The sequence below is a fragment of the Anomaloglossus baeobatrachus genome, chromosome 1 (genome assembly GCF_048569485.1).
Source record: "Anomaloglossus baeobatrachus isolate aAnoBae1 chromosome 1, aAnoBae1.hap1, whole genome shotgun sequence".
Taxonomy (NCBI): domain Eukaryota; kingdom Metazoa; phylum Chordata; class Amphibia; order Anura; family Aromobatidae; genus Anomaloglossus; species Anomaloglossus baeobatrachus.
In genome coordinates, this window is record NC_134353.1 from 136,566,739 (window position 1) to 136,581,460 (window position 14,722).

General features: G+C 43.1%; 1 protein-coding gene across 3 annotated transcripts in view; it reads right to left on the reverse strand.

The window, feature by feature from the left end:
- SGCZ (sarcoglycan zeta) overlaps positions 1-14,722 on the reverse strand; it is a 1,566,603-nt gene that overhangs the window by 364,489 nt on the left and 1,187,392 nt on the right. For all 3 annotated transcript variants that reach the window (XM_075347076.1, XM_075347075.1, XM_075347074.1), the window contains one exon: positions 13,609-13,710. In XM_075347076.1, the coding sequence (XP_075203191.1) occupies positions 13,609-13,710 (102 nt within the window). The remainder of the gene's footprint in view (positions 1-13,608; positions 13,711-14,722) is intronic.

Genomic DNA, 14,722 nt, shown 5'->3' on the forward strand with positions numbered 1-14,722 from the left:
AACAGGCAGTAAGAAGCAGGGTGGTGGCCCCAGGCAGAAGTCAGGCAACCGTTCCCCGGAACAACACGACGACACAAGGTGCCTGTACAAATGTTAGGTCTTCCCGAGTCTGGCAGTTCTTTAAGTTGGCTCCAGATGATTCTAAAAAGGCCATTTGCAACACCTGCCGTGCCAACATCAGCAGGGGTACCAAAACTAGCAGCCTGACCACCACCAGCATGATCAGGCACATGTCAGCCAAGCACCCGACTTTGTGGGAAGTACAACAGAGTCGAGGAGCAGTGCTTGCTGATGTCACTGCTACGTCTTCGCTGGTTGTGCATGCGAGCCAATCCCCTGTCCATGCTGCCTGCGAACAAGCCTCCTCCACTCCTGCACCTGCAGTTGCCTACGCAGAAAGAACACCATCATCAAGCACGTCCTTGTCCCAGCGCAGCGTTCAGTTATCCATTCAGCAAACCTTTGAACGCAGGCGCAAATACACTGCCAACACCCCACATGCCACAGTTCTAAATGCTAACATTTCGCGACTGCTTGCGCTGGAAATGTTGCCTTTTAGGCTGGTGGAGACAGAAGCATTCCGCGACCTGATGGCGGCAGCTGTCCCACGTTACTCGGTCCCCAGCCGCCACTATTTCTCCCGGTGTGCCGTCCCCGTGTTGCATAACCACGTGTCACAAAACATCACACGTGCCCTGAACAACGCTGTTTCACCCAAGGTCCACCTAACCACAGACACGTGGACAAGTGCTTGTGGGCAAGGCCGCTACATCTCGTTGACGGCACACTGGGTTAATATTGTGGAAGCTGGGACCCAGTCTGAGCGAGGGACGGAACACGTCCTTCCCACACCAAGGTTTGCAGGCCCTACCTCAGTCAGTGTTTCACCCACACTCTACAGCTCAGGAATGTCATGCTCTTCAGCCTCCTCCTCCTCCTGCGCATCCTCATCCACTGTACCCTCCACACCAGTCTCAAGCTGGAAGCACTGCAGCACTGCCTCGGCGAAGCGGCAACAGGCTGTGCTGAAGCTAATCTGCATCGGTGACAAACCCCACAATGCAGAAGAGGTGTGGACCGCTCTGAAACAGCAGGCAGATCACTGGCTCACACCTCTGAACCTAAAGCCAGGAAAGGTCGTGTGTGACAATGGCCGGAACCTGGTGGCAGCTTTGAGGCGAGGCCAGCTGACACATGTTCCATGCGTGGCCCATGTGCTCAACCTCGTGGTTCAGCGGTTTATAAAGTCATACCCAGAGCTGTCTGATCTGCTGGTAAAAGTTCGCCGCCTGTCTGCACATTTTCGAAAGTCACCTACTGCTTCAGCCGGCCTTGCCGGCTTTCAGCGCCGTTTGCATCTTCCGGCTCACAGACTGGTGTGTGATGTCCCCACGCGTTGGAATTCAACTCTGCACATGTTGGTCAGGATATGTGAGCAGAAGAGGGCAGTTGTTGAGTACCTGCATCACCTAAGCCGTCTGGAAATGGGTCAAACTCCACACATAACACCTGAGGAGTGGAGATGGATGTCAGACCTATGTACCATCCTCCAAAACTTTGAGGACTCCACCAAGATGGTGAGTGGTGATGACGCCATTATTAGCGTCACCATACCGCTACTCTGCCTTCTAAAATGGTCTCTGCTGAAAAACAAACATGATGCATTGCAGGCGGAGCGCGATGAGTTGCAGCAAGAAACAGTAGTGGGTGTGGGTGATAACACACAGCCCAGCCTCGTCTCATCACAACGTGCAGTGGAGGACTATGACGAGGAGGAGGATGAAGACATGGAGCAACTCTCCGGCCAAATTGAGGATATGACATGCACACCAGTCATATCCTCGGTTCAGCGTGGCTGGCCAGAGGACAGGGTAGATGAGGAGGAGGAGGAGGAGGAGGAGGACAGCATGTTCAGTCATCTTGTTGGTCAGGCTACTGAAGTCCTGGCTGTTAAGAGTCTGGCGCACATGGCTGACTTTATGGTAAGCTGCCTGTCTCGTGACCCTCGCGTTAAGAACATCTTGGCCGACAATCATTACTGGTTGGTAACACTGTTAGACCCACGCTACAAGGAGAACTTTTTGTCTCTTATTCCCGTGGAGGAGAGGTCAACCAAAATGCAGCAGTTCCGGAAGGCCATAGTCACGGAAGTAGGCAAAGCATTCTCCTCACAAAACGCTAGCGGCATAGGTCAGGAATCAGTGGACAACCGAGGCGTACAGCCGAGAGAGGCACAAGTCCAATCCGCCAGAGGTAGGGGAACAGTCTTTAAGATGTGGGACAGTTTTCTCAGCCCCTCACGTACCACAGCCCCTGAGGTGCGGGGTAGTGCCACAAGAAATCCTAAGTTTGCCCAGATGCTGAAGGAGTACCTTGCAGATCGAACAACTGTACTCCGACATTCCTCTGTGCCTTACAATTATTGGGTATCCAAGCTGGACACGTGGCATGAATTGGCTCTCTACGCCTTGGAAGTCCTGGCCTGCCCTGCCGCTAGCGTTTTGTCAGAGCGTGTTTTTAGTGCCGCAGGTGGAATCATTACAGATAAACGCACCCGCCTGTCAACTGAAAATGCTGACAGGCTGACTCTGATCAAGATGAACAAGGGTTGGATTGGGCCAGACTTCACCACACCACCAGCAAATGAGAGCGGAATTTAAAGTTTGCCATGTACCTCCACTCACCCATGGGTACACACTTCTGGACTTTGGATAATCGCTGGACTGCTCCTCCTTCTCCTCATGCGCCACCATGATGACCGTTACAAATTGCAATACTTAGGCCTTTGTTTCAGGTATACCCCCAGTGGTAAATTTTTTCGCCCATTCTTTGCAGAATGGACATTACAACGACAGGAGACCCGCTCCTTTGCAATGGGAACAATGTTTTGAGGCCCTCATGCACGTCTCTACCCAGGGACAACGTGGAGCCTCCCAATTTTTAGCTGCCCTGCCTAAGGGCTATACTATAATACACCCACTTCCTGACAATGGACACTTAATGTTTTGAGGCCCTCATGCACGTCTCTACCCAGGGACAACGTGGAGCCTCCCAATTTTTGGCTGCCCTGCCTAAGGGCTATACTATAATACACCCACTTCCTGACAATGGACACTTAATGTTTTGAGGCCCTCATGCACGTCTCTACCCAGGGACAACGTGGAGCCTCCCAATTTTTGGCTGCCCTGCCTAAGGGCTATACTATAATACACCCACTTCCTGACAATGGACACTTAATGTTTTGAGGCCCTCATGCACGTCTCTACCCAGGGACAACGTGGAGCCTCCCAATTTTTGGCTGCCCTGCCAAAGGGCTATACTATAATACACCCACTTCCTTACAATGGGCACTTCAAGTTTACAGGCCCTCATGCACGTCTCTACCCAGGGACAACGTGGAGCCTCCCAATTTTTGGCTGCCCTGCCAAAGGGCTATACTATAATACACCCACTTCCTTACAATGGGCACTTCAAGTTTACAGGCCCTCATGCACGTCTCTATCCAGGGACAATGTGGAGCCTCTCAATTTTTGGCTGCCCTGCCAAAGGGCTATACTACAATAGACCCACTTCCTTACAATGGGCACTTCAAGTTTACAGGCCCTCATGCACGTCTCTACCCAGGGACAACGTGGAGCCTCCCAATTTTTGGCTGCCCTGCCAAAGGGCTATACTATAATACACCCACTTCCTTACAATGGGCACTTCAAGTTTACAGGTCCTCATGCACGTCTCTATCCAGGGACAATGTGGAGCCTCTCAATTTTTGGCTGCCCTGCCAAAGGGCTATACTACAATAGACCCACTTCCTTACAATGGGCACTTCAAGTTTACAGGCCCTCATGCACGTCTCTACCCAGGGACAACGTGGAGCCTCCCAATTTTTGGCTGCCCTGCCAAAGGGCTATACTATAATACACCCACTTCCTTACAATGGGCACTTCAAGTTTACAGGCCCTCATGCACGTCTCTATCCAGGGACAATGTGGAGCCTCTCAATTTTTGGCTGCCCTGCCAAAGGGCTATACTACAATAGACCCACTTCCTTACAATGGGCACTTCAAGTTTACAGGCCCTCATGCACGTCTCTATCCAGGGACAATGTGGAGCCTCTCAATTTTTGGCTGCCTTGCCAAAGGGCTATACTATAATACACCCACTTCCTTACAATGGGCACTTCAGGTTTACAGGCCCTCATGCACGTCTCTATGCAGGGGCATTGGTGAACCTCACAATTTTGGACTGCCCTGGCAAAGGAAAATACTACAAAGACTCACTTCCTCAAAATGGGCACATTAGACTCAACAGGCCTTCATGTACGTCTCTTCTCAGGGACATCGGAGTGCCACACAATGTTTTCACGTAAAATCTTTCATGTATTAATCTCAAAAAGTAACATACACCAGCTCTATCTCACTATTGGGTATGTGCCCTTAACATTTCTGCCATGAAAAATCATTTTGGGGTCATTTTGGAAGGTTTTCTGGTGAGTCCGTAAAAATGGCGTGAAACGCGGACAAAATTGTTCACAGCTGTGACTTTTGAGTGATAAATGCTTCAAGGGGTCTTCCCCATGCTGTTGCCATGTCATTTGAGCACTCTTCTGAGACTTTTGTGACATTTTTAGGGTTTCTCCATGCTGCCGGGGGGTCATTTCACAAAAATACTCGGGTCTCCCATAGGATAACATTGGGCTCGTTGCTTGGCCCGAGTACACGAGTATCTTGGGATGCTCGGCCCGAGCTTCGAGCACCCGAGCTTTTTAGTACTCGCTCATCACTACTAACGATATATTGTCGAGGTCAAAGTGTTTGTGATGCACATCCAGCGTCGTTAGTGACATCGCAGCGTGTGACAGCTAGGAGTGACGATCAACGATCGTAAAAACGACAAAAATCGTTGATCGTTGACACGTCGCTCCAAAGCATAATGTAATTGGTGTTTCATTCCGCAGGTTGTTCGTCATTTCTGCGGCACCCCACATCGCTGTGTGTGACACCGCAGGAATGACGAACATCATCCAACCTACGTCCATTGGAAAGGAAGAAGGAAGGAGGTGGGCGGCATGTTTTGGCCACTCATCTCCTCCCCTTCTCCTCTATTGGGCGGCCATTTTGTGACGCCGCTGTGACTTCGCTGTGACGCCGAATGCACCTCCCCCTTGAAGGAGGGATTGTTCGGCAGCAGCGACGTCGCTGAACAGGTATGTGTGTGTTACGCTGCCGTAGCCATATTGTTTGCTACGGCAGCGATCACCACATGTCACACGAACGACAGGGGCGGGTGCTATCGCTCGCAACATCGCTAGCAATCGCTAGTGATGCCGCAGCGTGTAAAGCACCCTTTACTCTATTTAACTTTCAGTTGCAGTCCCCTAGCACTTACTATTGTGATTTTACAGCCCAGAACTTCTCGGAGCCAAGTTCGGCTGAAAAAGCTAATTTTTGTTTACTTCATGCTGGTTTGGTGAACCCAATTGTCCACGAGTTCGCTTAGCTCTACAGCTTCACATAGGAATTGCGTGAGATCTTTTTTATTGCCTGCTTTAGAAAAATATATGTGTTTACATACATACTTACAGTTAGGGGCACTTTGCACACTACGACATCGCAAGCCGATGCTGCGATGCCGTGCGCGATAGTCCCCGCCCCCGTCGCAACTGCGATATCCTGGTGATAGCTGCCGTAGCGAATATTATCGCTACGGCAGCTTCACATGCACTCACCTGCCCTGCGACGTTGCTCTGGCATGTGAACCGCCTCCTTATTAAGGGGGCGGGTCATGCGGTGTCATAGTGACATCACATGGCAGGCGGCCAATAGAAGCGGAGGGGCGGAGATGAGCGGGACGCAAACATCCCGCCCACCTCCTTCCTTCCGCATAGCCGGCGTGAGCCGCAGGATGCAGGTAGGAGATGTTCCTCGCTCCTGCGGCTTCACACACAGCGATGTGTGCTGCCGCAGGAACGAGGAACAACATCGTAACATCGGTATTTCCCAATTAATGGAAATGACCGACGCTACACCAATGATACGATTACGACGCTTTTGCGCTCGTTAATCGTATCATAAAGGATTTACACACTACGATGTCGAGAGTGACGCCAGATGTTCGTCACTTTCGATTTGACCCCACCGACATCGCACCTGCGATGTCGTAGTGTGCAAAGTGCCCCTTAGAATGATCACACAATACAATTTACACTGGAGTAGGATGGTTGAGGTTATGTCTAGGTACTGGTCTATCTTAACCATGGATCCTATCTTACAAACGTACCTACCTAAAAGACCAGCAGTAGTTGCAAGACGTGCTCGGAATTTGAAAGACTTACTCCCATCGAGTTATTACAATAAAAAAGATAAACTTGTTCCTCCCTTTGCATCTTCTTCTTTTTTCCCCCTGTAAAACGGGAGAGGTGGCTTTTCACCCTGCGGTTCATGTGTCGCGTGTCCCAATATTTAGGTAGCTAATGAATTCATGTCCTCTGATGGGAGGAAATTTACTATTAAGAGAAAGATCGATTGTCTATCAAAAGCCGTGGTGTATTATACAACATGTCCTTGTCCACTCATCTATGTCGGCCTGACCACACGGGCCTTAAAGGTCCGTGTGAGAGAATATGTTCGGGATATTATGGCCGCCAAGGATGAGGAGAATGTGGAGGGCTTTAAAACATTACCAAGGCACTTTAAAATACACCACCAATGCAATCATACCCTCTTAATGGTACGCAGCATAGACCAAATTGTGACAGGGATGCGGGGGGGCAAGATTAGTCGCCTCCTCACACAATGCAAAACAAAATGGATTTGGACCTTAAAGACACTGCAGCCTCATGGACTGAATGAGTGTATGAGTTTTGTATCTTTTTATAATCATACCATATCCAGATCCACCTAGCATCCACTTCTCTTTGATGGATATAGGTTCTTTCTATAGTATCATTGTTCTGATTTAACCATCTCCCCATTTGTATAGTCCGCCATTTTGGTTTTGTGTTTTTAACATGTTTTATTAAAAAAAAAACTAAAAACTTTTTCTATTAAATTTTCAGCTTGTGTCCTTTGTGCTTAGTCATTGGTGGAGCCACTCTACTAATATGCGTGGATTTGGAGAAGTGCATCAATGGCCGGATTGCATATCTTGCGGAAAGGGATATGTATGTAAAGTGCTGTGGAATTAATAGCGCTATATAAATGAATAAAATTATTATTATTATTATTATTATTATTAAAGGGATGCCGTTTTTTCTTCTTTTTTTTTCTTTTTTTCCCCTTTCGGCTGTGTTTCCATATACTCACAGCATGTTTGTATTACATATATTTATCGTTTGTTTGTAATGTATACAATGTTTTATATATGTCATTCTGTACACTGTTAGTGCTTTTCTATAATGCATATGCTGTGGTGTAAACATAAGATCTATATATGTTATGGTATATATCTATTATCTTAGCCGTTGGGGAGTTATTGTGTTATAGAACGCGCATCCCTATTTACTTATGCCCAGCATTTTTCCCTGTACCTGAGCACCTGTGCGCTTTGGCCTGGATGGTCTGGACTCATCTCGAGCGCATCCTCCATGCCGTTCTCGTGGTAAACTTGTTTCCATGGTGATGGTTGGATGTGCTCGGGGTGCTGACGGACCCCCGGGGCATTTGAGCAGGCGCCACTTGGTTGCTTCTGAACCGCTCGGTCACGTAAGATTTGCCATTACTTACTGCTTTCTTGTGGAGGTCACGCCCACACTGGTCACGTGAGTGGCGTTGCCTGGATCCCTGCATGACACTTAGTACACTTGTTTAATACAACGATCCAGCTGTCATTTGTTATACACACCCACTCTGTTTACACCTAAATTGGTCACGTGATGAACATTACCTAAGTGACAGCATGACGCTTTCTCACGTTTATACCTAATACATAGCGTGGGTGTCACATGTAACAACACACCCCTCTGGACACCAATGAAAATAGGTCTTTCTCCACTTTTGTATAATTATATATATATATTACTGTTGTGGATTGGCTCACCATTCTACCACTCTGTTGGTGCATTGACATATAAAAGGGCGCAACCTGTGAACATGGGACCATCCCCGGAAGAAGGATTATACGAAACCTATAGGTCGGGGTTTCCTTGGACCTCTGCTCACATTTGGGTATTGTATTACATTTATGACTGTGGTGGGGTCGTTTGGGCGACATGTTTTGTGTCTTCCTTTGCCTTCTAACACTTTGCACTGCTCAGTCTTTACAGCTATATTAACATTTGATACTGAGCAGCTTTGTATTTTTTGGTCTTGGCAAGCGTGGACAGCATGCCACAGGACTCCCTCCTAGCTTTTCTATTACATTGTACACACCTAATGTGAGGTGAGGTCGCCACCTGCTGGTCTTCACCATTAAGTTCTATTTATCTTTGTGCTGCACTCTTTTTTAAATTGTTGTTTACTATTTAATACAATTTATACACCTTTTCTGACTAAGTCGTTGTACAGGTTTTTCTTTGCTTATTTCTTGTACTCTGCATATGGCATTTTTCATATATTCATTATGGCATGGCCCAGTCCGTGTTTGTTGGTTATGCTAACCCATTATACATAGGTTTAGAGTTGATCGAACCTGCCAAAATCCGCGACTGGCAGATCACTGCCGGATTAAAAAAAAAGTCCGCATCCGCTCCAGATTCCGGTGCTCATATAAGTTTATTGAACCAGAATTCAGAGATTAAAAATGTTTGTGGAGGGGATAGGGAGGTAAGAGTGCAAGCAGTGTACTCACCGGAGGCTGTGACATGGCAGCAAACTCATTCCGGGTCACGCTTTTCCCTTCCAGAGCTGACAATTCAATATTCATTGTTGTGCCCACCCACTGGCACGTGTAATTGGTTGCAGTTAGACACGCCCCCACCCTGAGTGGCAGCATGTCAGCTAACTGCAACCAATCAAAGGCGGCAGAACGGCCGGTGGGCGGGGAAAGCAGTGCAAGTGTCTGCGGGTCAGTATGGTGAACATGCATATGTTTCAGAAACACATGCACGTTCCTGTCAGAGGTGTGCGTGGCTGTGTTGGTGATGTGGCTTTTTTATTATTTTAATAAATAATTTAAAAAAAAAACGACATTCAGTCCGCCCTAATTTTGATACCCAGCCATGATAAAGCCAACTGGTGACTGGTATTCTTAGCCCGCAGCTACCCGATATTGCCACATCTTTTAGATGTGACAATCCTGGTACTTTACTGGCACCTCCCACTTGCCTGGAGCGGTGCCAAACAGGGTAATAAGGGGCTAATACCAGCGCACAGCTGATACTAAACCATAGGTTAGTGATAGCACATGAAAAATCCTTTTTTTGGAATAAAGTACAAAACACACACCCTCCTTCACCTCTTTATTACCACCCAACACCTTGCAGCTCCAGAGTAATCCACACAAGGTCCCACGCCACTTCAGCTCTGCTACATAACACAGCCATCGGCCATAGAGCCCGACCGCTGGCTGTGCAGACAATGACTGAGCCACGATGACTGCATGGCAAGGAGATTCGGTCACAGGCTGGGGGTGCGTCTGCCTGGAACCAATCACAGATGAGAGGACGGCCGGTGGGGAAAACATGGAAAGCTGTGTGTATACGAGGCACAGTACAGGAAGTGAATGCGCAACCCAGAAGCAGTGTGCCACCATGACACCGAGTCTCGGTAAGTTTGAAACGCTGTTTTATATCTGTTTTTCTTTATTTTTCAATGATTTTCCCCAGTGCCAGATCCGGATTGTGCACCCGGAATCTCCGATCTGGGTCCGGCACCCAGGCATCTTTGAAACCGCAAGGATCTGGACTTTTACAGTCCGGATACGCTCTGTCCTACACATGTTAGTATAATCTACCATTACAGTCCAAAAAGAGGGTAAAACTGTTAAACTGGTGTTTTTTTAATGTGCTTGTCACTCCATTTAAAAATACTTTTTGGTCTACTTGGTCTTGAACCAATTTTTAAAGTTATCTTAATAAAAGTTATATTTTAATACCCAACACCTTAAATCCCCTAACAAATAAAACCGGGAATCTTACGCTTTCACCAGGAGTGCATGTATTACTCAGGCTAAGAAGCTGAACCCACCCCATTACTATCAGATGATGGCTGTGTTTTTCAGCCATCATTTGTCTCTAACATCTATCAGTGAAGCAGAGCTGAAGACTCCTGTGCTTCTCATGATTCTGCTCTTATGAATGCCATACTCTGGCTGTTGTTCAAAGGAGGCTGTGATTTGTGCCATATATAGAAATAGTATAGTATTACTGTACACTGACAAGAAAAAAGGGTAACACTTTTGTGAAATTTTAACTTTCAGGCTTCATATATCGAGATCTACTACAGCTTTGAGCATGAGACAACTCTAATTATAGACAATCATCTTGGCTATCTCATACATACAGTAAATGTGACTTGCAACTATTTAGCATATGATTAGTTATTCACATTCTTGTCATGTCACTGCAATGTTACTGTTTTAATCCTGGTGATTGAAAAATCTTTTTCTCCCTGTATACTGCAAATTACAACCTGTTCTCACATTCGCTAATAGCTTAGTGCATTATTATATTGATTCTCAAGGAAAAGGTCACTGGTTTGAATCAAGAAGAAGCCATGAAGAAGATTTCCCAAGAAAAGAGAAACTGCATCATCCAGCTTATCGATAGCGGTTTCTCAGCCAAGAAAATTGTCAAACTGCATCATGTGAGTGCCATGAAAGTTGAAAGAATACGAAATTAAGTCTGTACATGCATTCAAAAGTAAATGGATAGACATCCAGGCAAAATATCGGAGTCAACAAGTCGGCTCATCACAAGGCCTATCAGTTTTGGTACAACAAACATCGCAGTTGAGGTGGCTCGTATGCTTCATACTAATGAGATCACAGATGTCCATGCAAGCACTGTGCGAAACACGTTTCACAAGTCTGAAATGGTGACTCAAAAAAAATTCAATATCATCATAAGAAGCGTTAGTTCGAGGTTATAAAGAAATAGAAGATGGGAAACTGGTGATTTGGAGCAATTAGACAAAAGTAAATAGGCTAGTCTCTGATGAATGTAAATGGGCTGCAAGAAACAAGTGAAAAAGAGGCTAATGAATCGAGAACTTGAAGGAACTGTCAAGTTTGGTGGAGGAAGCCTGATGATATGGGGTTGCTTCACACACAAAGGCTTTGGATGCTTGACCAAGATCGTTTGTACTCTCAATGCTAAGCTACAGTGGCATACAACAGTTTGAGCACCCTTAGTCAAATTACTGTTCTTGTGAACAATTAAGAAACTTGAAGATAAAATGATCTCTACAAGACATACTGTTAAAGATGACAAACTTCCATTGCATTTTAGGCAAAAATATACATATTTTCATCTTTTACATTCTTAATTTAACAAAAAAGAAAGATGGACCAATGCAAAACTTTGGGCACACTGCATGCTTAGTAGCTAGTAGTACCCCCAATATCAAGTATTACAGCTTAAAAATACTTTTTGTAGCCAGCCAAGAGTATTTCAATTTTTGTTTGAGGAATTTTCATCCATTTTTCCTTTTAAAAGTTTTCCAGTTTCCTGGGTTGCACTGGTATAATCACAGATTTTCAATGATGTTCAGATCAGGGGACTGTGTGGATCATTGTAAAACATTCAGCTTGCACCTTATGAGGTAGTCTACTGTGGATTTGACATGGATGAAAATCCCACAAACAAGAATTAAAAAAATATTGGCTGGCTATAAGTCGTGTTTTTATATGCTGTGGTACTTGCAAATGGGGTACTACTAGTTACTAACCATTCAGGTGCCCACATGTTTGCATTGACCAATTTTCCTTTTTTGGTAATTTAAAAATGTAAGATGTTTTTTTTTGTCTAAAATACAATGGAAATGTGTCTTCTTTAACGTTATGCCTTTTAGACAACATTTCATCTTCAACTTGCTTAACTGTTCACAATAACAGTAATTTTGACCAGGGGTGCCCAAACTTTTGCATGCCACTCTATATGTGATTGCACTAGAAGACGAGTTTCTTCATTCACTGGAGTACTATTGGAGTGAATAGGCCAACATAGTGTTCCAGCAGGAAGACAAAGTGTTTGAACTGGACAATGACCTGAAGCATACATCAAGATTTGCAAAGAAATGATTGAAGGACAATGAAGTAGAGCTGATGGATTTGCTCCCACAGTCCCCAGACCTCAACCCTATCAAACATTGAGGAAAAAGCTGTATACATATCCATGTGAGTTAATCAGTATGCACCAACATTCGGAACAAGTAGAAGAGACATGAGATACGATTTCAGTTAAGATAAGCTTGAATCTGATGGAGAGCATGCCCAGAAGGATACAGGCAGTGTTAAAAAGCTAAAAGTGGATTTACAAAATGCTAACAAAATAAAAAAAGTAACTTTAGATTTTTTGGAGCAAAACAGTAGCAATGTAGTAACTTAAAAATATACATAACTAATCATTTGCTAAATAGTTACAAGTCAAATTTATGTATGAGATAGATTAGTTGGTTGTCTATAAAAAGAAGGTAATTTCACATTTTATTGAATGGTGAGATATGGACCCTGAATTCAAAAGTTCAAAACATTCTTAACTTTTTGATCCTCACTGTAGTTTTGCTCACATTAGTAAATAGTTAGGGATTTAGATTCATATTTCTTTGAACCACCCCTTCAATTGTGTTAGAAAATGTCAACATAATCAAAAATTATTATAAAACAATTTTGTTTAATATTGTTCAGTCACTTAAAAATAAAAACTATGCAAGTTTGATATCGTTTTAATGATGTTGACCTTGAGAATCATATTTCCAGATCTTTTTATTCTGCACAATGTTCATTATTAAAACAAAACTAAAAATTCTATTGAGAAAATGCTTATTATTTCTTTTAGCAATTTCAGCTGGGATGCTTTCCCTTTTTTATTGAACATTATATAGTAAAATAAATTGTGTTATTTAAAACTCCTACAAAAAAAAACAAGCCTTCATCCCAATAAGTGGGTTAAAAACTTAAAAAAGTTTTTGCTCTTGAAATAAAGGGACGAAAAAATGAAAGCCCAAAAATGAAAATCACCTAGTTAAACATTGTTTATAAAATGTAAACACTCTATATCATGATGTCATTTTACAGCAGAAATTACAATTTTATGTTAATAGTGTACTTTTTGACCTTAGAAAACTTCATTGTTATAAAGTGAAGGCCTAATCTAGTAATATTCTATCACTTTATGATTTAAGAAAATCCTTAAACTTATGTATGATCCAATCATACAATAGTATTTTTTCAAAACAACAATAGAGAGATAAAAGATATAAAATCTTGAAAATATATTTTTTCACATACCTAATATCTTTATATCCTTAAAGGAAGAATTATCATATTTATACAGCGCAATTAAACTTCCAAATGTAATTACATTTCTCGATAAAAACAATAATAAAATTAAGAGGTAAACTATAATTAAAATCAAAAGTAATTTAATGCTAACTAAATATAACTGTATTTATACAATAGAGTGTTTTTCATAATCTAATAAATGAAAACTAATACAGTAGATTTGGAATTTACCTTTCTAGATTGTATTTCTTTCACGTATAATGGAAGAAGAAATTCAGATACACCTTCCAGTCTTATTCCTTTCTTGGTAATTCTTAGATTTCCCATGCCATCCTATAGAAGAAAAAGTATATTTTGAAATTGTTAAATTTGAGAATATTTACAGATTTAGGCACACTGCATTTGTAACTTTTATACCCAAATGCCCCAAATGTCACAAACATGCACAATATGCTTTATTCACAATGTTATTTAAGAAATTCTGAAGAAAAAAATAATTTAAGCGATAGGTAGAAATAGGTTAACATAAGAAAAAAATATACATGACAGAATTTAATGATAAAACATAACATACTGCCGATGACTCTTGAGATACCATATTTTGTTAAGACACTTTGTTGCGACAGGACTGCAAGTTGGCTACAACAGTAAGGATGTTAAAGTAGCAATAAAATGTACATAAAATAATTAAATAGCTATTATTACACTGACAAGCAAAAGGTTGACAATGTTTTGAACTTTTGACTCTCATGCCCCATATCTCACCATCCACTACAGCTTCAAACATGTGACTATTTTCATTTTATAGACAATCAACTTGACTATCTTCTACATAAATTTGGCTTGCAACTGTACAACATATGATTAGTTATGCAGATTCTTCTTATTTCACTGCATTATTACTGTTTTGCTTCTAAAATCAAAATTTTAATTTTTATTAACTTGTTAGCATTTTCTAAATGCTCTCAATCAGATTCAAGCATGCTTTGTAGTTGTCTTGCTTTGTCGTCCTTTTTATACCCATAATACTGCAGAGCACGAAGTAGTTCATCTTGTAGAATACTCATATAAAGCTCCGAATTGAGACCACTATTAATCGTCATCAAGTATTGAAAACCTTTGCCTGTGAAACAGCCCCATATTATCAGGCTTTCTCCTCCAAACTTGATAAATCCTTCTATTTCTCGATTTGTTAGCCCCTTTTTCACTTGTTTCTTCCAGACCAATTTGCACCTATCAAAGCCTAGTCTATTGACTTTCATCTCATGGCTCCAAATCACCTGTTTCCAATTTTCTACAATCCACTTTTTGTACTTTTTGGCAAAATTGAGCCATTGTTTCTTAT